Source organism: Parasteatoda tepidariorum, chromosome 5, assembly GCF_982258835.1.
Source record: "Parasteatoda tepidariorum strain Cologne lab strain chromosome 5, Ptep-v5.0, whole genome shotgun sequence".
NCBI lineage: Eukaryota > Metazoa > Arthropoda > Arachnida > Araneae > Theridiidae > Parasteatoda > Parasteatoda tepidariorum.
In genome coordinates, this window is record NC_141759.1 from 35,538,133 (window position 1) to 35,564,495 (window position 26,363).

Here is a 26,363-nt window from a genome sequence, read left to right on the forward strand (position 1 = left end):
TTTACTAGTAAGTCTTTCTATAATTTAATAAAACAGATAGAAACACAAACAAAAAGACCTTTTCGAACAAATCTAAGAGGGATGCATATTCCATAGCCAATGGGCCTCAAATAGCTCACAAAGCCTTTTAACACTCCGAAAACGGTGAAAGAAAAATTTCTCTTTTTTATGGACATGATTAGTAAACTGTCTAGTTAATAAGCTAGTTGAGTTTTCTTCCAACTATTACATTAATCTGGCTCCCTTTCTATTAGTAATTTTTTTTATTTTCTGAATAATCATGAAATTTAACTTCCAAGAAACATACATTTGTAAATAACTCATGTAGCTTTGTAATAATGCACTCTTCCTCTTTCTTTTTTTTATGAAAAAAGCTTCACGTTAAATGTTAGACCTCAATATTGTATTTTTTAGTTTGAGTCTCACTATCAAAATATGGTTGACCATCCTTGAATTAGAAATAAAAATTTGACATAATTTATAACTAACCTGTATAAGTAGTATTTTTTGGCAACCAAGTCAATAAAAACATATAGAAAACAGTATATATTCTTTCGGAAACATGCCAGTTTTTCTGTCACAGACTGAATTGTTTTAAAGTGTAATTATATGAAATAGTGATTGGGTTTACTAGTTGTAACTGGTCATATACGCCATTTATCGTAGAGGGAATGCGAAAAATAATTTGTTTTGTCTATCAATTTATAGAATAATTATGAATATGCATATTAATCAAGAGATAAAGAATTCATATTTTAACCAGGGACTCACTTTTAATGAAAAGTGATCCAAAAATTAGGAAGGCCTTTGTCCTTAGGACTCGCAGCTCCCAAACACACTGTAGAATAGTTTTCTTAAGAGTTCATAAAGAATGTCAACCATTAAGAATTTTTTTTGTTTATGTGTATAAAAAAATTTAAAAATATGCTTCTAAAATTTTATGTTGAAATATAATAGACAACTTGGACTATAGTTACATTTGAGTAAAACAGACGAAGGATATTAAGAATTCACTCAATTATATTGACTTTAGGTCTAAAAAATATATAAATTGAACATCAGTATCAGAAACAGCCAATAAAGCAAACTTTTTGAAGTTTTGTCTATTTATTGTTTAACATTTTACTTTTCAGAAAAACTTAGTTTTTGTTCAGAGAATCACAAATCCTGATTCATTAAGATCAATCCTGATACTCAAGTAAATTTCAGTTCAGTCCTGCATTGCGCATGGAAATATATTCTGTTCTGATTAGCCTTCTTTGGTCTGAGAATTTTTTATCCCTCTTCTATTAATTTTTTCTTGCCATTTCACATTGTGACGTTTTTCTTATTTCTAATAAAATTGTTTTTCATGCCTTGCCATCCTGATTAGAAACAATTTGTTTTGAGTAATTATTTTACATTGGCACCTGCGACGTTTTTTTTATTTCTAATAAAATTGTCTTTCATGCCTTGCCATCCTGATTAGAAACTATTTGTTTTGGGTAATTGAGACATTTACATTTTACATTGGCACCTGTGACGTTTTTTTATTATTTTTATTTCTAATAAAATTGTCTTTCATGCCTTGCCACCCTGATTAGAAACAATTTGTTTTGGGTAATTGAGACATGTACATTTTACATTGGCACCTGTGACGTTTTTTTAAATTTCTAATGAAATTGTTTTTCATGCCTTGCCGTCCTGGTGAGAAACAATTTGTTTTGGGTGATTGAGACATGCAAAGCTTTTTCTCTCTCAAAGGAATTTTCTAACAATGTAAATTTTTCACTTGAGTATTCTTATTTATTATTTCATAAAGCAAATAATCAGGTGACTTCTATCAACTATGAAGGGCTACCTTGTATTTTTACAAATAAATGCAGATATACAATTAGAAAGATATCACTATTATAGCCTTTGTTTCTTACTTTTTATAAATCTCCATTTACTAATTGTTTTAAACATTTTTAAAACTACAACTATTACTAATTTTTCAACTTAAAACGAAAGTCATTTCTAACTAAAATATAAATCTGTGAAAAACTAATTGAACTCAATATTCTATTTTTAAAAAGAAAATAAATATTGTGTAAAGTGTTCTTAAAATAAATATGATGCCCAACTAATGGATTGAGATTATTAAATAGTCGATTATAATTCTAGTGGCAGAAACCCTCTAACAAGGCAGTGAGGTTTTTTACAGCACCTGCAGATTATTTTTCATCCAAATTGTCGTTTTATTTTTAAAAAGCAAACAAAGAAATGGGAGAAATTGCTGAGACTCGAGCCTTAACAGTATAAGGATTTATTCCATTTAATGCCGTATAAAATTTAACTTAAATAATGATATTCCATTTAGTGCCATATAAAGTTTATATGAGAACTTTTAGGAACTTATATTTGAAACACATATGTTAGATAAAGTTAAATTTTAATAATAATAATCATTGTCTAACTGCATTGAGATCACTGAAAAATTTGGATTTATGTAGATAATGCTGCAGATGTTTGTCTTAAATTCTGCAACCAGCATTATAATTACCAAACATTGAATTATTGCCCCGTAATTATGCAAGCATGGAAAGAAACAAGAGCATAGTTAGTCTTTTAAGCTATATAACTATATAGCTTAAAACTTTATAAGCTAATATATATATATAACTAATATTCATTATTAGTGTTTGAGGAAATATGTTTTTTAAGTAAGAGTTAAGTTTCCAACTAAATGATCAACATTTAAACAAATATTGAAAATTTTATTTATAAACATATATTATAAACAATAATTAAAAGAAAACAAGATTTTTAAGAATCAACAAGCTCTTCTATATCATTTTCACTGGAACTACTTTCGCTGCTTTCTGATGAAGTGTTCTGTAAGAAAATAGTATCACAATAAATACCACAGTAAAAAAAAAGGAGAGAGAGAAAACTATATTTTCGCTGTAATTTGACAGACAAAATAAACATTTACAACGCAAAAACGTTAATAAGTTTATCTTTAACACCACCATAAGTTTATCCTTAGTAATGAGATGTATTAAGAAAAAAAAATTCAAGAGCAAAAATTTTGAATTTCTTTTTTATAAGATGGCTGAAAGTCCATGTTAACAACTTGAAAAATTTGGAACAATTGAATTATGTGATTTTTACTAGTATTGTTAATTAAAATAAAAGTGACATCAAAAGTCCAAATCTTTACCTTTTTAAAATTTATCATTTAAAAACATGCATTGTATATGTCAGAATTGACATACTTTAAATACAAAAAAAAAAAAAAAAATCAGGACAAAAACAAAAGAACTATTTTGTATCAGTCAATCAAAGAATATACTTTGTATCAGTCAATCAGGACAGCCACAAATGCTGAATAAAACTTACATCTTTTGAGAGTTAATTATTTATTGACACCCATTTATTCGAATAGTAGCCATAATAACAAACAGAACATCTTTTAGTCATGTAACTTGATTAAATAGTTTGTGCATATCAAAAGCATTTATGTACAGCTTTTTTTTTTAAATAAATAAATTCCTAAATTTTATTTAACTAGTGATACATTTCACTAGGAAAACCAATAGAATAAATATTATAAAAAAATTTTATTTCTCAAAATTAGAATATTTAATACAAATATATAACGAAAACCTTTCTTACCCTTTTATGAACTTGCAGTAATCCTCTTAGCAGTCTCATTTTTGATAGTGTGTGGGTGATATATCTGATATCAATAAGTTCACTTACTTTATTTAATACAAATTTATGATCTTCATGCTGAAAATAAAAGTATAATGCATTAAATACCAGTAGAGTTAACAAAATAAGATTTCTTATCAAATAATTTAGTTAAAATTAAATCTTTCTTTCCTTTTAATCCTCAGATCACATTTTGTGCAATATCTTTGAAACTCCCCCCCCCCCCCAATCACTAGATCCTTTGCTGCTTTAGGAAGTTAGAAAATTTTAAGTTGGTGATATTGCTCGAGAAGTTTGACATCGCAGAAGACTTAAAAAATTACAAAAAAGAGTTAAGGTACCTTCTGACGACATTCATTTTAGGTACCTCACTTTGCAAATTCACATTCAGTTCCATAAATAATTGCTAAGCTTCAAGAAAAAATAAATACAGTTTTGCGAGGGGAGACAGAAGTTCCCTCCTAATGTTTCAGAAACTTTCCTTTGAAGCATCCTGAGATGAACTAAAAAAAAAAAAAAACCTCAAAATCAGTATCCCTCTGATTACTTAATTTGTTAACAGCTTTCAAGATTTAGAGCCAGCGAGTGGACACAAATTTTAAAAACTTAAGAGGAACTTACATCACATACTTATCACGTCCTTGGAATATTTCCACAATTTTTCAAAGTTTCCATATGTATCTTGGAAGTTCGTCATCATGAATTAAAACAATATCACTTACCTTAGAACTATTACCTTTATCTCGATTGGCATAATTAACAGCTATACAATTTAAGAGATAGTCCCTTTACCATTTCTCCCAAAATTGATTTATAATAATTATATAATTGATTTTATATATATTGATTTTAAATTTTTTAATGAACATTTTTTGTCAATCATACAGTCAATACCCTATAATTTAACTGATGGAAAACTTATTAATCGTCTTCCAAGCAGCATGTGAAACGGCGGTCGAGGAAAAGTTCCCAACATTGGAGAAATAAAATAACGGAGATTTTACGAGCGACATTTTTTAGGATACGAGTGAAGTTTTGATACATCATACATAATCATTTAAGTCAAAAAGAGGCACTCAAAATTGGAAATAATATAAGTACTTACATTTATCAAAATAAAAAATTTGTATGCATATAAATCTTAATCTAAAGATTTTTTTGAAACCATTATTTATAATTACTTAAAGTATGATTAGGAATAAGAGAAGTATTTTTGCCATCAATGGATATTTTATCACCATTTTTTTCTTCTTTTTTTTTAAAATTTCTTAAACAAACATGAAGAAATTTGAGAATATACAAGTACACAGGACATAGTCGTAAAAGACAGGAGACTTGGCAGGTATGAGTTTCTGGCAAGTCTGTAGTCACATAAGAAAAGGTTCTCGAGTTGATCACAGCTTCATTTTCAAACAGAACTATTCCCAGTACTTCACTTGATATGAAATGACAAAACGCAAGTAAAAAGGCTTCAGTTGTTACACTGGAAACTAATTCCAGGTGTAACGTTTGTGTTACTGCACAGGTACATAGCATGATGTAAAACTTACTGTTCGATTTACAAGTAAGGGTCCAACAAAACCAATGCATGTAACTGAAAATTGTCATATTCTGTCTTTTGGAAGAGAAGCCATAATTTCACTTCCTGATTGATGGAAAATTAAATCTTCTACATAAGATGCAACTTCATAGTATTGACTTAGTAAAATGCCTACCTTTCGGAGTCAGTTAAAGTAGATAATATAAGCCTATCTGTATATAAGCTGAGAGTATACTTTTATTTCTCTTGAAAACTTAAGCAAAGTTCAAATTGCATATATAAGCTACTATACAAAATCTTTTGTGTTTTTACAAGAAAGAACAGTTAAAGAAAACCATATTAAAAAAAATATTTCTTTTCCATTGTCATTTTTATGTGTTTTTACATGGTTTTTGGAAACATTTTGGAAACTTTACATACAAAAACCATTTTTGATTGCCATTTTTATGTGGTATCTTGCCAAGCTGAAGGGTCCAAATGTATGGTGACTGTTCCCACTACAGCTTTCTAAAATTTTTTGCTTCCATCCGGAATCATACAGTACTTAAACGTTTAAGTGTCACAAAATTATTTTTCTTAAAAAATTTTTTTTAGGTAACTTTATTCTTGATGAAAAGAAATAAATTCATAAAACATGGCAGTCCTGATACAACTTTTAAATCTTTTTATCCATATTTAATTCAATACTATTCGTTTCCATAATCTTGATACATAAATTTTCTCAAAATATATATTCACTGCAATGCACTTAGTAGCTGTTTTTAGTGCCAACATTATTTTGCATTGAATGCTTTAAATGCATTCCTGTTCATTAAATTATCAAAAGAAAGAATTAGAGGGAGAAAAAAAAGCTGTACAACAACATAAGAAAAAAACTAATCACGGACATTTACACACATTAACCCCTTAACTGCCGCGGGCGTATATATACGCTTTCCCGAAGTGCGATGCTCTGCATTGCGCTGCTATAAATAGAACTACACCCCCTACTTCAGAATGCATTAAAATGACCTTGAAAGTGTTTGCTTTGCGAATATTATTACTAATTTCGGAAGAGGGGGAATGGGAAAAGGATGGTATGGAAAAGTGATATCGTATTAATAGCTTGTGTGTATTTATTTGAGTAAGGTCGGGTTTATTCTTTTTTCGCTTTCGTTTCCCGTATGTATTTGGTGCTTTTTATTCCTTCCATCGTCTTCAAAGAAAAATGCATCGCGAAAATGTGCTGTTTGTTCAAGAAAAAAAAAAAGAAGAAAAAAAACCAGCCGTGAATCCCGCTATCAGTACGATGAATGTGATGTTGCTTCATGTGTTCAACCATTCTTCAGGATTTATCATACAACAGCTAAGTTTTAACATCTTTTATATTGTATTTTTATTATTTAATTTAAATTTTGTATTTTTTTTTCTTTTCTTGTCTTGTAAAAGTAAACTGTTTTTAAATTGCAAAGCGTGAATCATTCCCCCCCCACCAAAACACTGTGTAAGAAAGCGCACTTGAGCGAAAAACGGTGGCACTGGGGAGTGAATCACGTTAATTTTACTCGGCAGTTAAGGGGTTAAGAAAATCAATCAGTAGAAGAATGTAGTATATGTAATCCATTATAAATTTATTTTGAATTAAAAAAAAGAATTCAAAATTATAAATATATATTATGTAAATATTCAGAAACTTACAGTTATTAAATATGGTAAGTGATACGATAGTATTTCTTTTAACCAATGTCTCAAACTGGAATTATACCTAAAATAAACAACACATCAATTAGTCTAGATAACAGTCTCGATGTGAGCTTTAAGCACAATGGTGTTTATAGGGTAGGTATTAATTTAAAGAGAAGTCATTCGCACAATTCGGGATAAAAACAAGATAAAAGCACTGACATAGAGCGAAGACAAAGGATCAAAAGATACAAGAATAAGAAACAAAACTGTTAAAGGAGAAGAATATCTAAAATTTTAGCAAGAAGTGTATGTTGTGAGCATATATATTCATTGATTGCAATCATTATGAATTCTAATTATAATTTTCAGGTATTAAAAACAGATAGATTTTTTATTTAATTTTATTTCAAGAAATCACAATTGTTACAATTTTAAGCATGAATGAATAAAAATATGCAAAATTACAATTCATATTATTTAAAAAAATATTTAATACCTACGTAGTTAAATTGTTGATAGAAATCTTAATTTTTTATTCAGATTAGGATCATTCTTGAGTGATGAAAAGTAATAACTTCATAAAATGTTTAATCATAAATGTTAATTTTTTATTTGTATGAGCCAGGGGTGACTATGACGCAAAGTGAAAGCCTTATTGGAGTTTTAAATCCCGTGAATATGAATCGCAATGTACCATTTTTAAATTACTTGAATGTAATTCGCAAATGTGTAATTTCTAAATCAGGAAAATGTGAAAATTGATGTTTGCAAAATGTGAAAATTGCATGAATATGAAGTGCCGTATTAATGGATCTTGGTGTAGTTTTCAACATTAAAAAATAAAAATCCAATAAACCAAAAAAAAGAAAAAAAATGGCCGAAGAATTACTTTTATGAAAAGGTCTAGTTAACACGATTTTAAGAATTTAAATTTTAGATTGCAGAGCTCATAATTCTTACTTTAAATCATAACTCTTAATTTAAATTTTAGATTGAGTAGAAATAGAGAACGAGGTACACGGAATTCGTGGAAAATTCTCGTTTCTAGACCTGGGAGGATGATATTAAAATCCTGGAATTCCAGGTTACACCAGGAATACAATTTCCCCTGAAGAGCCTCTAATTTAATTAAGACAAATTATAATGTCACAAACACAACTAATGATTTTGCCTCCACCTATTAAGATAATAGCAAGAAGAAATGAAAGAGGGCAAAGTACCTAGCCACATTGATAATTTAGGTTTTACCCCAAGACATAATGAAAAGAGTGGTGTGAAAATTTTAAATTATAATTTTACATCAGCAGTACGTAAAAAATCAGTTAGTATTATTTTAATAGCTTTAAGACTAGTTAAACGTGTAGTTAGTGTACAGTAAATCAGAAATTAAGAAAAGCTGGCTCTGCCAAGAGAAACTTAGAATTTTCTTCTTTTTTTTTTTTAACATTGATGATGTCTAACTAACAAATTTCTTTCTTGTCCTTCAAATTTGAGTATGTTTAGCTTCAACAAAAATAAGGAAGATTTATTTATTTAGTGTTCAGTTTGTAATAATTAAATATTTTATTAAAAATATTAAGCTACACTGTAATATTTTAGCTACTTTGTAATATTTAGCTTAAAAAAAGTCAGATTTAAACCAAATAGATCTGATTTTTTTGAATTTCTTTGTTTCTCTTAAATGTTTTTTTTTTCTTCAAATCCTAAATGTAATTATCTGAAATAAACATATATCTGAGTCAAAAGTTAACTCAAATAAAAAAAAAATACCCTAATAAAAAAAAACACACACACATACAACCCAAGATACCAGAAAAGAATATTTTTTTCCCTTCCTTTTAAATAGCAACAAAATGCAATAATCAACAATTATTATTCAAATGAAAATAGGATATACTTTCTGCAACATTTCAATAAAGCTAATCAACATAAATTAAGATAAGTTTTAGATTTTTTCAATTAAATTCATTCAAGCCTGCTGTTCAGCAACTGACCTTGACTTCTGGGAATAATTTCATATTTTGAAAAATTCTGGTAATTTAGTAAACTATCTTTCTATCATCCTATACCTCCTAATGTTTGAAAATACATTTTAATTACAGGGTTCATGCTCTACTATAAAAATAAAATTCAAGTACTTTTCAAGGACTTTTTAAGACTTATTACAAAATTCTCAAGGACTTAAATTTTAGTTAAAGATAGACTAAAATTTAACATTCTAAACTAAAATGTTTTGACGATAAATGTTAGTCGATAATAGCAGTACTGAAAAATAAGACTTTCATTGCTATCTCTAGATTTCGGAAAGTGATCTAAGTACATATATATAAAAAAAAAAACAAGGGTGATTGGCATCAAGTCGAGAATAAAATTCATGACGCATAAAAACGTCAGGTTTGAATTTTGCATTAAGGCTTATTTTAAGCTAGGTATACAAAGTCCGAATAAGCAAAGATTCGGGCAGAAGACGGGGTAGGGGGGAATGTTCTATATAATACTGTGATATCAATTAGATATTTAAAAACAACTCTGATGGGAGACTTTTATTTAATATTTAAAGTGGCAGAAGCATTTAGACAGTGAAATTTAAATTGTTCTTAAATATAATTTTGAAATTTCGACCACTCTTCTATTTAAGAAAATTAATCAATTATTGGATGTTGCGGCTTGATTATCATTTTAAATTTATTACCAGTCAACCATTTTAAATTGAAACAGTTGCCAACTTTCACCTCAATACCGTCTGATAGATTCTTAGTAACAATTTTGGTCACTGACTTTTTTAATTAATCACTCATACTTGAATTAACTTTTTTTCAATAGCATCGATCATACGCACTTGACATGGTCACGTGAATATGAATTGCAACGAGTAGTTTTCAAATCGAGTATAAATACGAAAATCGATGTTTGATATCGCAAAATGCGTGAATACGAATAGCGACATTGGATTTTAAACTCGAGGAAAAACTAATTGCGCTAAAAAAAACGCTTAAGTACAAATCGCGATATTAGATTTTTAAATTGTTTTAATGGGAATAGCGAGTATGATTATTGAATCACGCGAAAACGAATTGCAACACTAGGCATTAAAGTGGACAAAAATAAAAAAAGTTGAATTTTTACAGCGCAGGTCACTAGGAGGAGGGGGGGGGAGTGCTCTATATGATACTGAGATTTATAAAAGCAACTTTTAACTATGCTGGGAGATTTTTATTCAATATTTAAAGTGGCAGAAGCATTTAGACAGTTAACTTTAAATTTTTCTTAAATATAATTTTAAAATTTTGACCACTCATATATTAAAAAAAATTAAGCAATTATAGGAAGGCGCGACTATTAAATTACTTACTAATGAAAAATAGATCACATCTTTACAGTAACTAATTCAAGAGAAAGCTTACTTCTACTTCTTTCAAGAATCACGATATTGGGTTTTAAAATCGTGTGAATATGAATCTTGATATTGGATTATAAAATTGCATGAATATGAATCGCGATTTTGGATTTCAAAATCGCGTGAATATGAATCGCGAAATTGGATTTTAAAATCGCGTGAATATGAATCGTGCTGTTGGATTTTAAAATCGCGAGAATATGAATCGTGCTGTTGGATTTTAAAATCGCGTGAATATGAATCGCGATTTTGGATTTTAAAATTGCGTGAATATAAATCATGCTGTTGGATTTTAAAACCGCTTGAATATGAATCGCGATTTTGGATTTCAAAATCGCGTGAATATGAATCACGAAATTGGATTTTAAAATCGCGTGAATATAAATCGCGATTTTGCATTTTAAAATCGCGAGAATATGAATCGTGCTGTTGAATTTTAAAATCGCGTGAATATGAATCGCGATTTTGGATTTTAAAATTGCGTGAATGTGAATCATGCCGTTGGATTTTAAAACCGCGTGAATATGAATCGCGATATTGGATTTTAAAATCGCGTGAATATGAATCACGATATTGGATTTTAAAATCGCGTGAATATGAATCACGATATTAGATTTTAAAATCGCGTGAATATGAATCGCGATATTGGATTTTAAAATCGCGTGAATATGAATCACCATATTGGATTTTAAAGTCGCGTGAATATGAATCACGTTTTTGGATTTTAAAATCGTGTGAATATGAACCGTGATTTCGGATTTATAAAATCGAATACGCTGTTTATTTTAAAGACACGAAATATACGTTATAATACGAATCACGCTGTTGTATTTTAAAGACACGAAAATACAAATTGCGATATTGAATTTTTAAATCGCGTAAATAAGAATCACTATGCATAATTTTTAGATCACGTGAATACGAATCGCAGTGAGTAATTTTTAAATAGCGTAAAAATACGAAAAACGATATCTGATATTACAACTGCGATAACGAATCGTGATAACGATCTGCGATAACGATAACTGTGATAACGAATCGCAAAGTTGGATTTAAAAATGCGTGAATACGAATCGCGACGTTGGATTTTAAACTCACGAGAATACAAATCGCGATATTGGGTTTTAAAAACGCTTAAATACAAATCGCGATATTGGATTTTGAAATTGAGTGAATAGGAATTGCTAGTACGATTTTTAAATCGCGTAAAATAATTTGCAACACGTAAGTTTTAAATCAGTTAAATACAAAAATCGATGACTGATATTAAAATCGTTTGATTAAAAATCGCGATTTTAGCAAATTCCGGTGCAGTTCCTAATATTTAAAATTCCAAAAATCAGCCAAACAAACAATAAAATCAAATATCGGCGCTCGTAACGAAACGCTTAGACTCCTTTCCACTCTATAGCAGAAGTCGCGGTAATCCGACTATCGTTCGGGCGGCTTGTGTTTCTCCAATAGGACTTCCCAAAAATTTTAGTTTTTGGTACATGGTCGAAAATTTTCAAAATTGGGGAAAAAAAGCGGATTTTCGCTTTTTCGTGGAAGTCTTTCATCCTTGCAACACATAATTTTTAAATAAGTCTAATACGAAGATCGATGATTGATATTAAAATCGCCTGAATAAGAATCGAGATTTTGTCAGAATCTGGCACAGTTCCCAATATTTAAAATTCCTAAAATCAGCCAAACGTACATAAAATCAAACAGTACGTGTCATCATCAGAAAGACGGGGAAGTCATTCTCTCACACTTACGCGCGTCAAAAAGTTAAACATAGAAATACTGGAAATAGGGCTGTTTTCCTGAGTTTTCGATACTTTTCAAGGTCATTTCGAAATTTTCAAGGATTTAATATCATTTTCAAGTACTTCTAGGGGCCCTTGAAAATCAAAATGAAATTCAAGTACTTTTCAAGGCTTTTTCAAGGCCGCGGGAACCCTGAATTAACAACTTTAATTTCCTTGTCTCCTTTCTGCTTTTTGTTGATAATATTCAAGCATATTCTTTTTCTCATATTAGTAAAAACACTATCAAACATATGTTTGATTCCCGTTTTTCTTCTTCTTTCCGATGTCATTCTGTGCCATGACACAAATAGTTTAGCTTTATTTAACAAGTAATTGATGAATAAAAATAATAATTGGATTCAAGAAAATAATTAAAAAATTTATACCTTTTATCTTGAAGTTTTAATCTTTTATATAATTCTAAGAGAATTATATTTAACCTTGGCAGGGGTAGATTTTTGACTGCAGCCTCTATCAATTCAGAATCATCACACTTTAGCACCGACTAGGGATAGAAATTAAATAACTTCAAAATAATAAATGGCAACACAAAGCAAACGATTAATGCAAATATTTATTATAAAAACAACAACAAAAAATAGAGAGTAAATAAATTTTTACATAGAATGCAAATATTTTCTATACATTCACAAACTAAAAAGAAAACTTCTTACGTTTATTATAGATGAATTTTTTTCATCTATACCTCTTAAGAGGGTATCTATAACTTCAGATGGATCTGTTGAGATAACAATATCTTCGATGTCTGATTCAGGAGTTTTTGGTCTTTCCTATAATACAAAATGTGTTAATATAATATTATTGATATCAATTTTAAAAGATGTCAGCGATATTGTCAAAGTTCTTTAAGTATTGAATTTTAGTAAGGATTTAAAATCTGTCTAGTAAATCACACAAACTAGTGTAAGTATGAAGTTTGGTCATTTCAGCATAGTAGGCAATAAGAGTAATAAAATAATTTTCCTCTCACTCATGAGATAAGATAGAAAATTTATTAACCCCCCCCCTGGGAAGGGTTTATTCGATTAACAAAACAATAATGAAGATAAACAAATTTGTGAAGAGTATGATTAAAAGAAAAATCATTTTGTGAAAGGTTCATTTTCATGAAAAGTTATTTTGTGAAAGGTCCGTTAAGGGACCCAAATATCTTCTAAACAGACCCCTGTATATAACAATAATTAGCATAACAGTCAGTAGCACCATAGACCCATTTATGCTTAAAATTTCTGCAGCCATTTTAAAAGGATTAAAAATAAATCCAAATAAATTTATAATGTATAACTAACTATTCAACACTACCTAAATCATTTCTTAAGACAACCTAACAAAATAAATAATAACTACAGTGTTCCTAATAGATACAGAAATAATGGATTTAATAATGCCATATATTATATAAATTACTCTCAAATTGTAAAGCTAAAAACAATAAATAAAATAGGTAAGTCTTTTTTCTTCTTACCAGTTTTTTGGAAAGTTTTTCTTTCTTTTTCACTGTTGGGGAAGAATTTAATAATCTGTTATCCTGGTACACTTTATTTACAGTTGTGTCGGAGTCATTTGAAGAAGATTCTGTTGTAGCATTCATTTGTACCACTTTTCTTCTTTTAGGACTGTTACAAGATGCACCAATAAAAGATTGACCATTTGTCATTGAATTTTCTTTCCATTTTTTGCAAAGTTTCACCTAAAAAAGAAAAACAAGAGCCCATTTTTAATAATTCATTTCTATTTCAATATTTAACTACAGATTCAAAATTGAGATATTTTATTTTAATAAAAAATGTCAAAAGTTGCCGGTTAAGATGATAAGCAATACTAAATTTTATAAATGTTTTTATTGTAGACAAACAAAACAGTATATTAAACATACTTAATATACTTCTTGTGTATAAAAATGTGTTCGAATTTGTCTTTAGGCTACTGTGCTTTTTTAGTTTCGTTTTTATTCATTTTTTAATGCATACTTTAAAATTTCTGTTCCACTCTTAGCCACTGCAGTATTCTGGTTTTGCTTTTCACCTTTGTTTATTTTCCATATTTTGCAAGTGGCAACCATGATTTTTGTTAAAATTCACTTTTATTGAGTCTTGTGGATAGACACCTACTTTTTTGAGCTTGAAACAAATAGACCTTTATATTTTTTTGAAAAAGTTTTTATAATATTATATAGATTAAATAATTGGTCAGCCAAAGTTTATTACTATAGTTAATTACTATAATGTGGAGAAGTATATACACAATATGTAGCAAACTGTATAAAAATTTAAAGGCAATCTGAAAGAATCTGTTATTAAATTACTTTTTAAAAGTTTTATGTATTTTCTGAATAAGAAATACATCTATTTAAAGGATGCAATGCTTGGTTTTAATAGTGTACCCTTTAAAGAAGTGTTACTGTGTTTTAAATGGACTAATCTGCATTATGAACATAGGGTAGATAAGAAGAAAAACTTTTGCTCACTATTATTTTTGGAAAAACATTACCACATATTGAGTTTTTAAAGGCAACTGATACAAAAATTTTGGTTTCAATTCTTTTTCATATTTTCTGATTCAATTATTAATATTTTATTTATTATTTTTTCTTATCATAAAATGCTTCCTTTTCTTTCACATCAATTAAACAGAGACTTATACTTTCATTTAAGATTCCTAGTAGAATCGCTGATAAAGGTAAAAAAAAGGTACGAAACAGTTAAACACCTGTTACTTTTTTATGTGAAAGACGGCTAAGTTTATTGTCAATATAACCATACTATATATATAGACAAAAAAACAAACAACAAAATTCTCCCGCCAAAAAGGTAATAGGGTTTCTTTAAATAAGACTTAAGCAGCACACTTCATTTTTCTTAATTATCAACTTCGTCACTTTTTGCTGTACATCCATGATGTATCTAATTTTGGTATAAATTGATATATTTGAGCTGTTTTAACACAATGAATTTTAGCAAATTCCAAGATTACCTACTTTAAAAAAAAAAATATTTTGTTTATCTCTGCTAGTGATAAAACAAATGCAGCCAATAAAATACAGTTAACAAATATCAAATCTGTTCAAATAACAACAGATAAAAAAAAATATTGGAAAGATAAAAAAATAATAAATAAAAGACAGTTGCTTACTTTGGGTACAAAGAAGTCATACACTTTTTCTTGTAATTTTCTCTCTCTAGCTAATGTTAACTTTTTGGGATAATCATATATATTCTGCAAAGAAAAGAACATGCATTGAAATAACATTACTCAGATTACTCCATTTAACAAATAATAATAAGTGTGAAACTTTATGAGTAACACAAAAAAACAAAAAAAAAGTGAATTGAAATTTGGAGGAATGTTGGTATGATTTTCCATTACAAAAAAATTTATATAACTTTATTTTCTTCAGAAAACTTACCACTGATTCAAATATGGGACAATCATCATCTCCATATGCAATTATGCAAGATTCCGCACAATGCAAAATTTTGGAAGAAAAAATAGGAACATGTGATGGGGCCATTTCACTATTGCCTTTAGTTGCTTTAGAAACAACTTCAACTGTCATTTCCGGAGTCAAATTTTTAGTTTTTCTAGAACAGAATTTTTTCAAATTAGGTAACCTATAATACACAATTTTTAGTTTTTCTAGAACAAAATTTATTTAAATTAGCATTTGCAAGTTCTTTAAAATAATAAGTCGTAATTCATATATCTAAAACACTTTCTAACATTTACATACTAATTTAACTTTTCCTGATGTGAAATTAAACTTAACATAAGATTTGATGCAATGCAAATTAAGCTAACAGTTGTATTGTGTGAATTACGAAAACTAACATATAAAAGAGCGAAAACTGTGTTAATTGCAAAAGCTTTACATTTTTTGATAATAAGTCAACAAAATTAGAAAAAAAATTAACATACAAATTAAGTATTCCATTAAACTAGATAAAACAAATTAACTAGATAGTAGATAAAACAAATCAGAATGTATGCTGGCATTTGTATTTTTAACTTAAGTTATAATATATGAGTGCAAAACACTTACCCATTTAAAACATGTTTAAATAAAACCAGATTTCCTGTTTTTGTAACTGCAGTTAGCAAAAGGGGCTGAAATTATAAATGATGTATTAACAATTGATCATTATTACAAATATATGAATAAATTTTTTTTTTTGCCTCATACATAAACTGCAAATAAAGGAACAAATAAAAAAAAATAACCATACTTACATTATCTTTAGAAAAAGTTTGACTCCCATCTATGCTTTGTGGCTCACTATTTACAACAAAAGAAGCTACAGCTTTTTGGCAATTTTTTTCATTTAATGACCTATGACAGAAAGTTTTAAAATAAATATTATAAGTAGATTTGCTATTTTATTACATATAACTATTAAACACTGTGTAATTAATTCAACATTATTTAGTAAACATTGACATAATTATTGATTGTTGTCAAAAGAATCATTTATGGATGAAATCGAGATGGTTTTAAATAATGAAGTTGAGAGGGATAAAAAAAAACTGATACTCAATTGACGCTTTCTGAAAAAGTACCAAAAATGAAAATTGTATGCAATGGTCAAACTTGTATTGAAGGAATGAAACCTTTTTATCAATCCAAAAGAGACTAAATTTCCTTTAAAAATACTAAATGATTTTGAAATGTACCATAAAGATAAGGTAAGCCGCAGCCACTCATAAACAAACTTCTATCGCATCAACTATATAAGTATAAAACAAAGAAATGTATATACATTACTATATTAATTTTTTACTGTAAATATTATAATTTTTCGAAGTTTAAATAAATATTAAAGTAAATAGTTATTATAGATTTCATTTCTATATTAATAGCAATTATTCTAAAAAGAATTTTTAGCATTAGCCTTCAGTATTAGTGTACCAATCTCATAATCGAACAACTTTTTCAGCCTCAAGAATGTCCACTTATTTGAGGTTTCACTGTATGTGTATATATAATAGCCGTTGCCATAGACAAATGTTCTGGAAGGCAGGAAAACGGGCAGATGACTAGAAACTTTATAAAGGTATTTTTAAACGTTGGCAGAACTTCAAATCTCACCCTGAAATCATTGTGCTTGTGTTTTTATCTTAGGGAAAATGACACAAATTTGTCCCTATGATATGTTATGCACAGCTGCCAACATGGATAGGAAAATATATAATGAAATATACATTTCATGATAATTGCTGCATGATGTACGAAATATTTTACACATAGGGAAATTTTAGGGATTTTTTATAGTCATCAAAATAGAAAAATTGCAAAATTTTCCAGTTATGATTGACATTAAATAAACTTGAACTGTTATGTATTATGTTTACTCATACAGTAAAGAACCATTTATCCAGAAAACAGGGGGACATTTTGCTCGGTTCTTCCGCCATTTTGAACTAGAACAATTGAGGAAAAAAGCGGAAATTTAACTCAACCTTGAAGTTGAGTAGATGACCGTTTGTTGAAACTTCAATATTTCTTCCACGACCTTGAAGATCTTCAGAGAGAGGGGGCAGGGAAAGGACAAATATTTTATTTCCTCCTATGTCTGAAAGAATTGTTGTCTTTCAGATAAGCAGCAGTCTAATGATATTGGATCTTTCGGAAAGTGTGTGTTGATTCACGTTGATAGTACTAGATAATATATGTATCAGCAGAGATTTTCGGAACAATCCAATAAGTTTTTTTTTTTTTTTTTTCTTTTTTTTTTTTTTTTGGTACTTATAATTTTTCAGCACATGTTTTTTTTAAATATATTTTTATAATATTTATTATGATGTTCAAATTTGAGTTATCACTTTTTGAGCTGTTCAAGGAATATTTTAAAATTGATTAATAGAATGAGCGAGTTTAACTGAGAAACTATTTTTAATTTAATTCTCCTTGATAAATAAAATAGAAATAATAAAATATAAAAGATTTAATTATAAAATTAAAAACTTTTTTTAATTTTAGATTTTTGAAAAATTCCCCTTCTTTTTGCTATAGGTTTATTTTTTTAGTGGAAAATAGTGTCTCTTTAGTTTCTAGCGCCCTGCCCTTTTAAAGGTTTAGAAGGAACACTGCATAGTACATTAAATCATTGACTACCAAATATACAAAAGTTAGTTATTTTTCTTAACTACTGATACAATCTGGCCTTAAAATAATGTTTATTTTCCCCTTAAGAAGCTTTAAACAAGAAAATAACTGGATGGCAAAACTTTCTCTCTTTTTTTTTATCTATACAAATCTGCTAATCTTTTTTTTTTATTTTTAATCTTATACAAATACACAAGAAGTTAATGCAAGCATTAGAATTAATGATACAAGTTAATAACAATTTTAAAGACATGATTATTTAATAATAAAATAAATTACCAAGCACTGATTTTAGGTGTACCCATTGATGCAGACAAAAAGTATGAGCCAGAAGAAATGTCTAAGGAGTTCACTACTTTTAAAATAGTAATCGGAGCTTCTAGGCAATGAAATTTCTGAAAAGATATTTTTTATATAAAAAAAGATAAAAATTAAATTTACAAGCTCAAAAAATTTGTTTAAAAGTCATTTGAAAGAGGACATTAGGTTGAATTAAATTAAAACTTAACAGAAATAACTAAAATCCAACATATTTTTTTCTACAAAAAATTAGGATCTTATATGTTTCAATGGCATGAATACATAGCTTTTAAGATTAAACTTTTATTACCTGTCTTTTATTTATTTTTTTATTATTTTTTTTTTAAAACAAAAAGTGTGATTTCAAATCGCTTTTTTTCCCCTAGAACTATTAAAGGATAAATTACCTCTATAATACTTAGAAAAAAAAGTATGCAATTCAATAAATGCACATATAATTATTAACTCTACTTTTAATTGTAGATACTGAACTAATTTCAAGACAGAAAACCAGTTTTTCTTTTCAATGCTATTCAGTAGAAATATAACTAGGGAAATTTTTGTAAAAGCTTTTCCAAGGAAAGTTAACGGTTTAGAACTTATTTTATTTAACAGTTTATTAATATAACACAGCAAATTTATGTGTTGAACACCATATAAAACAAATTATGGGTATTTTTGAAAACCAGAACAAAATAAGATTTTCCAAGTTTTCCCTGTGGAGTGGGAACCCTGATACTGCATGCATGCAATACAAAGTTGTTTACCCTATTAACAGAAAATAATTCTAAAATTAAGTTTAAAAAAAAAATAAATTCAGAAAAGCATCTCATTCCCATTTATACTATTGAACGTTGCAAGCATTATGTATCTCTACCAAGTAAATAAAAATTAAGTTTCAGAAACTTTTAATTAGTGATGGTCTATTTTGTTTTCAGCATTTATTGACAAAGATTTTATCTTAAATTTCCTAATCGCATTAATTTATTTTACACTAGTACTTTTGATGAAACTTAATTCTATGTAAACTTTCAAAATTGCAGATTTATGTTTATTTAAAGGAATAAAATATCTACATTAGCAGTTTAAATCTAAATTGTAAAAAATGAGAGAAATTATTTAATTTTTTCCCACTTTCTTTATCTTCATATTCAAACTAAAAAAAATTATATAAATATATATATATAAAAAAAAAGGTTTTTGTTTTGTTTAAAAACCATTTGGTTTAAACTACTGTTACTACTGAGCATAGCGTCAGAGAAAACATTAAATTAGTTTAAGTAACAAATAAATTTTTTTCACATTTACTTTAGTCTTGTAATAAGTGAATTTAAATCATTTATAATAAGCATTGTTTTATGAAAATTTAAATAAATAAATTTTTTTTCAGTCATAAAAAACTAAAACATCAATAATTTACAAAAAGTATTCAAAGATTGAAAAATAAATATAAGTCTAATACCTTTATAACACTTTTATCTTTTATATTCCACCAAATAATAGATGTGCTTCCAGTAAGCAAATTATTACTATCTATAACAGATACAGAATAGATTTCTTCATCATCTGCAGTCCACTGTCTGTACGAAAATTGATATTTTTACACATGATAATTAAGAAACAAATTATAAGATTATTGTTGCAATAAGTACAGATAATTAAAATACAAATTGATTCATCAAAAGGATCTTTTCAACCAGCTATTCAGTCAAAAAGAGTAAAAAGATTCTTAAAGACACTATCAGTCAATACCTAAAAATGATATTTCCTTTTCCTATTACAAGGCTTTAAATTTAATAACTTACCAATTTTTTAAAAATAGTAATTAATGAAAAACAGCAATAAAATATTAATGTTTAAAAATTTTTAAAAAAGAAAAACAATATGACAGCACAAAATTGCAGTTAATTACTGTATAAGAAAGCATTACTCTTTCTCACTGACTTTTGAACTTTTTGTTGATTTTTTCCCATTTTAATTATGACACATGAATTTTAGTTTGAAACAATTAAAGTTTTCATTTATAAGTTTATTTTCCCACCTTAATTTCATGGAATTATTTGCTTTACAATCACTCATTCTTTCATAGCTTTCATTGAAGATAACCCTTGATAAAAATAATTAAAAGAAAGAGAGAGAAAAAAATATTAAATAAGTCATAACATTTTTAATGAAAGAGATAAATTTTATCTCCCAAAACAAAAATAGGCCACAGAGGAAATATTTTCTTTCTACTGTCCAAGCGTTTAGACGAGAAATGACAGGAGATATGCAAAAGATTAACAGAATCACATCTACATTCTTATCTGCAAGCTCATAACATTTCAGACACATACAGAAATCTCATTTTATCATATACGATTAAATTTAAAAAGGAGAAAATGTATTGTGTAAAATAGAAAGAAAAGAAAAAACAATAATCTAAGTAAAAGAATTTATAACACTAACATTCTTATATCTCTTGTGTTCAAATTTAAAAAAATTTTAAATTCAACAAAAAACAACTTACTGATTTATCTTTCCAGAAATGGTGTCCCAAATAACGACAGACTTATCACTCGAACAACTAAATAAGCTACTTGTTTCACAGTGTAGACTTAAGTCATTGACATCACAGCTATGGCCCCCATTCTATGCAAAAAATATCAAAATTATTAAAATTTAACGATCAATTCCACCATTTATGATATTTGCAGACTTAAGATTATAATTCCGTTAAAAAATTCAAGGAGTTCTAAAACTTTTTGTGAAAATAAGCCTTGGTATCATTTATACTCTCTTCAATTTTCAGAAATTTGATATTTTTTTTAAAATTAAAAACTAGCTGCTATGATTATAACATATGGGGTTACGCTTCATAGAGCCAGTTTTAAATTTTTGAACTAACGAAGAATACTAAAAATTGGAGTGTGAAAATGACACCAAAATTTATTTTAACAAAAATTAATGGATGGGTGATCGTGTAAAGCTAAGGGTGGCGGCGCTAGTGGTAAAATTGCTCTTTCTAGACTTCCGGGTTACTGCTTCCGATATATTTTTACGCCGCAGATTGAAAAAACGTGCCATCATATTATTGCATCATATCTTTTGCAGTATTTCACATGTACCGAGTTCTTTCTTTCAGCCTTTAAACTTCAGCATTATCATATTAATATTACAATCATTAGAATATTTTCTAATTAGGCTATCTTAAAAAGATATTTTTGGTAACATTTTATTCAAATGTAGCCAAATAAGGGATAAAATACAAAACATGGCAAACCTTAAGAATTATTCACAATGAGATATTAACTTTCCAAAAATTTTTTTGGCCTTACGACCTCTGAGAATCAATACATTTCTGAAAGCTCTTATGAGTGGTACAATTAAGTTTAGATTGGAACCCAAATTACAATAAAAAAACTGCATAGAATATTTGGCTTGTTCACACATCGCCTCGTAGTCATAACATAAGCAGAGGGATACACCGGAAATTTTCTAAATTTCTTCCGGTTTAAGGACGCTTGTTATTGTTTACATTAGACCACCCATCCATAGAGCTCTGCTTGATTTTTTCTTACATACAATTAGAGTATGTAAACATAACATTCCTAAATGGTGGAAATGTCCTAATATAAGAATATATATTAAAAAAAGTGGCTAAAATGAAGCAAGAATACATGAGCAAGAATGCATGAAGCAAGAATACATGAAGTTACAAAGAGTTGCAAATTATACAAAATAACCAGGACATTAAATTAAGATTTACAGCCAATACTAGTATAACAGTATCACAAAAACTTTTGACAGATGCTTAGACACCTGAATTATACTACTGTTGCAAGGAATGGCCCACCTTACCTTCATACCAGGAGCATCTTGAAGCAACCTATTTTTGCATTAGTCTAGCAAAATTTTTGAGCATTACTTAAAGCGAAATTGATTGTAAATGTATTGAAAAACAATTCTAACTAAATATATAAAAAGATCTTCATTTACTATCTTTGTATAACATGTATAATTCGTAACCTCTTTCAATGTAACTGCCTAATGTTTGCAATCCTCTACTCTTAAAAGATTTCATAATTTGTTTTGCATACTTCATTTGTTTCTTCATTTTAAGTTTTTTGTAGGTCCTGCATATACAGAATACAGACAAAACTAACATGACAATAGAGTTCTAAGAAAGGGAGAAAAATTGCATCAACCATATTATAGTAATAATGTAGTGGTGGACCTCAGTAGTCAGTGTCCGGTAGACTCTAATGACTTAGTAGTAATTTTTTCTTCAAACCTTATGAATCGGTGACCAATATCGATAGGTCCTTTTAATTTATGTTTGTAAACATTTTTGTTGCTTGGATGAAATTTTATTCTTAAAAAAAAAATCATGTTAGCATGCATGGAATATCAGCATAACTATTCTGGAGCAGGAAAAAAATATTTTGGAGCAAGTAAATTTGTCGTTTGAAACAAAATGACATTTTCATGCATATATATCTGCATTTTATATCATATTTAACAGAGCTCTTCAAAAGATTACCGCCAGCTAATGTTAAAATAATTCAAGATGAAATGATGGATCACTTGTAATTTTACATATACAGTACAGAACCCGTTATCCGGAAATCAGAAAATCGGAAAACCAGAACGAAATTCGATAAATTTTCCCGCCATTTTTTTTTAAAAATGTTTTTTTTCCTCATAAGATATTAGGATTTTACTTTCTTTTTTGAAAGATGTTAACCTTACCATCATTTTGGAAATAATCATTAGAGTATTACTTCATCGTTTTTTCTTCTTTTTAAGATTATTTCCAAATAATTTCTTCTTTTTAGTTGGATTAAACAATAAAAAAAAAAACTGCTTTTTGTAGCGTTTCAGAAAACCGGAAAAATCAGTTATCTGGAATAGCGATGGTTCCGATCGTTCCGGATAATCGGTTCCCTACTGTATGTTTATGTACTTTGTTTTTATAATAGATTATAACTATCCTTACACCAAAATTTGAAGTATTTGACAATAATCAACTGATCATTCTGCATAGAAAGTATTCAATTTTAACACCTTTCATCTTCTTTGAGTTTTATTCACATCACCTGGCTCAACAGCTTAGCAGCCAAATGCTCACTTTAGACTGTTGAGCAATTCAACAGTCAAATCGCATTGGCTATTAAGTCAACAGTGAGCAATCGCTATTAAGCCATTCAATGTAGAAAGTAATATTTCCCACAAACAAGAATACAATTTTAATAACTTTCATGTTTTCTAAGTCTTATTCACATTACTTAAGCCTGTTGATCCATAAAAAAAAATTTTCATATTTCAAATCTTGTTTAAAAAATGCTTGGGTATTAAACCAAATTTCTTACAAATGCATAATGTTTATCATAAAATATATACATAATAGATTATAACTTACAAAATGGTTATATAATTTTCCAACACTATAATCATACACATAAATATGTCCTATTTTTGTTCCAATCAATATGAACTGCTTTTCTGTATTATCACCTTCATTTTCAACCTATTTTAAAGAATAAAAACAATTAATACATCAATTATTTTTATATTAAAAATCTGCAAATAAATTTTTATTCCCGACAGAAAATTATACATGCAATTTGTGACAATCATTAACAATTACTTCAACCTCTATTCAATGTGCTACATTTCAAATACGTGAAACATTGTTAAATAGATAGAACTTATCAGGGCTCTAAATTTGAAGTTATAAGAAATCGTAACATTTACAAGACTTTGGCTAGTAAAAATTTAATAATTTGAAAAAAGCATTCACTCTTCAGAAAATCATTGAAATTCAGGTTAGGCAAAATCAAAGGAAAATTTCCATATTGGTACCTATGGCAAAAACTAACAATTTTTGAGCAGTGGCCTACAAGAAAAACATCTAAGGTTAACAACTCAAAGGGGGGAAAATTTTCATAATCTGATCTGTGGCAGAAGTATCAATGGATCTTGGCTTGCGAAAAACTAAAAAAATTATCACAGATGGAGATCAACTTAAAAAAGGTATAACTTATTACCGTCCCCAATCAAACCGGTGCATGTCTTTTTTTTAAAAAAAAATTCCAAGTTTAAAACCTATTGCGGTTGCAGTTAGCACAACAAATCACAATTCGGAAATATCCTCCTCAAAGGGTATAACTCCCCCAATCCCAGGCAAATTTTAAATTTTTTGTTTTACAAGTTCTAAATATCTTAAGCAGGAATAGATTCTGAAACAAAATATCTCCAAAATCAGGACTATCCTGTGGTCGACTTTGTATTCTATTGATAGAGCAGTGTGGCTCACCTATAAAGAAATAACCGGAAAAAATTTAGAGGATTGCAGAAGGTAAAATTAATTTCTTGGAAAGGTACATGCTAACTTGCAAGAACAACTACAGGACACCACTATTTAACTTGTGGCTATGCTCCTGAGGCGATATAATTACGTCAACCTTCATCTATCTAAAGGTACCTCTAGATCAGGGTTTCTTAACCTGTGGTTCATGAACCCCTAAGGGGTCCATGAGTTATATTTTGGGGGTCCGCTAACTACTCCTAATTTTTAAAACGCTTGGAAGCCTACCCATTGCTTGTAAAGCGTACTATGGCAGCTATAATTCCGTTTGCTACAGTATATCTGTGCGAAGCGGGATTTTCCACACTTGTGACAATAAAAATATAACATCGAAATCGATTGAATGTTGAACATGATATACACGTTGCTTTGTCGAAAACAATTCCCCAATTAAATTTATTAATTAAGGAAAAGCAGCAGCAACCTTAACATTAAGAATTTTAATTATAAAAATTTTGTTTACCATTAAAATACTAAAATTAAATGTTTTCTAATAATTGATGTTTTTTGCAATTTTTTTTTTTTCACAGGGAGGTGGTCCGTGACTTTTAAAAGGGGTCCATTACATCAAAAAGGTTAAGAAACACTGCTCTAGATGGAATCAAGATAACACGTCTTATATAGTAGGGAATCGATATTTAATAATCTTAGAGGTAGTTACGCTACACTACCAAGGGGCACTTATCACTAAATGGTTATGGCTTTGTAAGAGATCATGAGCGGAGGTCAACTAATCTCCCGTCGCCATCTATGACATGTAAGAACTCATGTACAAGCTGTAACTTTGCAATCCTGTATACAGAATCAAATGTGGACTTTACAGTCTGCTTGGAAGATTAGTATAAGGCTTTCAATAATAATCACACATATCATATCAAAATCAAATTAGATTTGTTTTAACAGATATTCAAATAATAAGAAACGAAAAGTTTTGTCAAAAGACAGTATTATAATTTATGTTTCGTAAGACTTTATTAAAAAGCAAGATAGAAGATGGTGACATATTTTACATGTAGCATTGCAGAGCAATTTACATGATTTGAATAAACCCATAAGAATCTATGAAATCAAATTCATAATGCGCCGAAAAACAACTTACAGATGTAATTTGAAATGTTCCCCAATTTATAGAAGAGCAAGAGGTTTTTAAGTTCAATTTAACATCAAACTCTTGTTTAACATTATTAGTAGCCGTTTCCCAAATTGTCAGGATTTCAGCATCATTTACACAAACAAAAAGTTCTCCGCAAGGAGAAAATGCACATAATTTACGTTGAAACATCACACAATTTATTTAATTATTTAATCGGCTTGTATTCAATCGCTACAAATAAAGACAACATTGAACACGCGAGAAAACGAAAATATGGAAGAGTTTAGCTTAGATGTTTTTGTCCTACATCAGAAAGTTTTTTTTTAAATTTAAAATTTTATTTTTTTTAATTTTTAATGCAATGTTTTTAAATATCTTTTAGTTCAAAAATTATTAAAAATCTCTGTTCCTTTGAATTATTAAAAAC

The 26,363-nt window shown here is 28.3% G+C and overlaps 1 protein-coding gene across 2 annotated transcripts; it reads right to left on the bottom strand.

Annotated features, from left to right (window-relative positions):
• Nucleotides 1-2,717: 2,717 nt before the first annotated feature.
• Nucleotides 2,718-26,225, bottom strand: LOC107445051 (WD repeat-containing protein 43). 2 transcript variants are annotated; one of them, XM_043049934.3, is made up of 15 exons: nt 25,943-26,225; nt 23,896-24,003; nt 21,004-21,125; nt 19,957-20,074; nt 18,474-18,589; nt 16,322-16,421; nt 16,134-16,198; nt 15,501-15,675; nt 15,227-15,310; nt 13,560-13,784; nt 12,748-12,864; nt 12,460-12,578; nt 6,896-6,962; nt 3,640-3,756; nt 2,718-2,856 (listed from the first exon to the last, which is right to left on the bottom strand). In XM_043049934.3, exons 1-15 carry the CDS (start codon nt 26,123-26,125, stop codon nt 2,788-2,790), a joined length of 1,785 nt encoding a protein of 594 aa, XP_042905868.2. In that variant the 5' UTR covers nt 26,126-26,225; the 3' UTR covers nt 2,718-2,787. The 2 variants fall into 2 exon arrangements, with proteins under 2 accessions (XP_042905868.2, XP_042905870.2); XM_043049936.3 differs by lacking the exon at nt 3,640-3,756.
• Nucleotides 26,226-26,363: the final 138 nt, after the last annotated feature.

Coding starts and splice junctions, on each gene's coding strand:
- LOC107445051 (XM_043049934.3), bottom strand. CDS start 26,125: ATGTTTCAACGTAAATTATGTGCATTTTCTCCTTGCGGAGAACTTTTT. Junction 24,004..25,942: donor GAACATTTCAAATTACATCT/GTAAGTTGTTTT, acceptor TCTTTAAAATAG/GTTGAAAATGAAGGTGATAA. Junction 21,126..23,895: donor GAAAATTATATAACCATTTT/GTAAGTTATAAT, acceptor TTTTTTGCATAG/AATGGGGGCCATAGCTGTGA.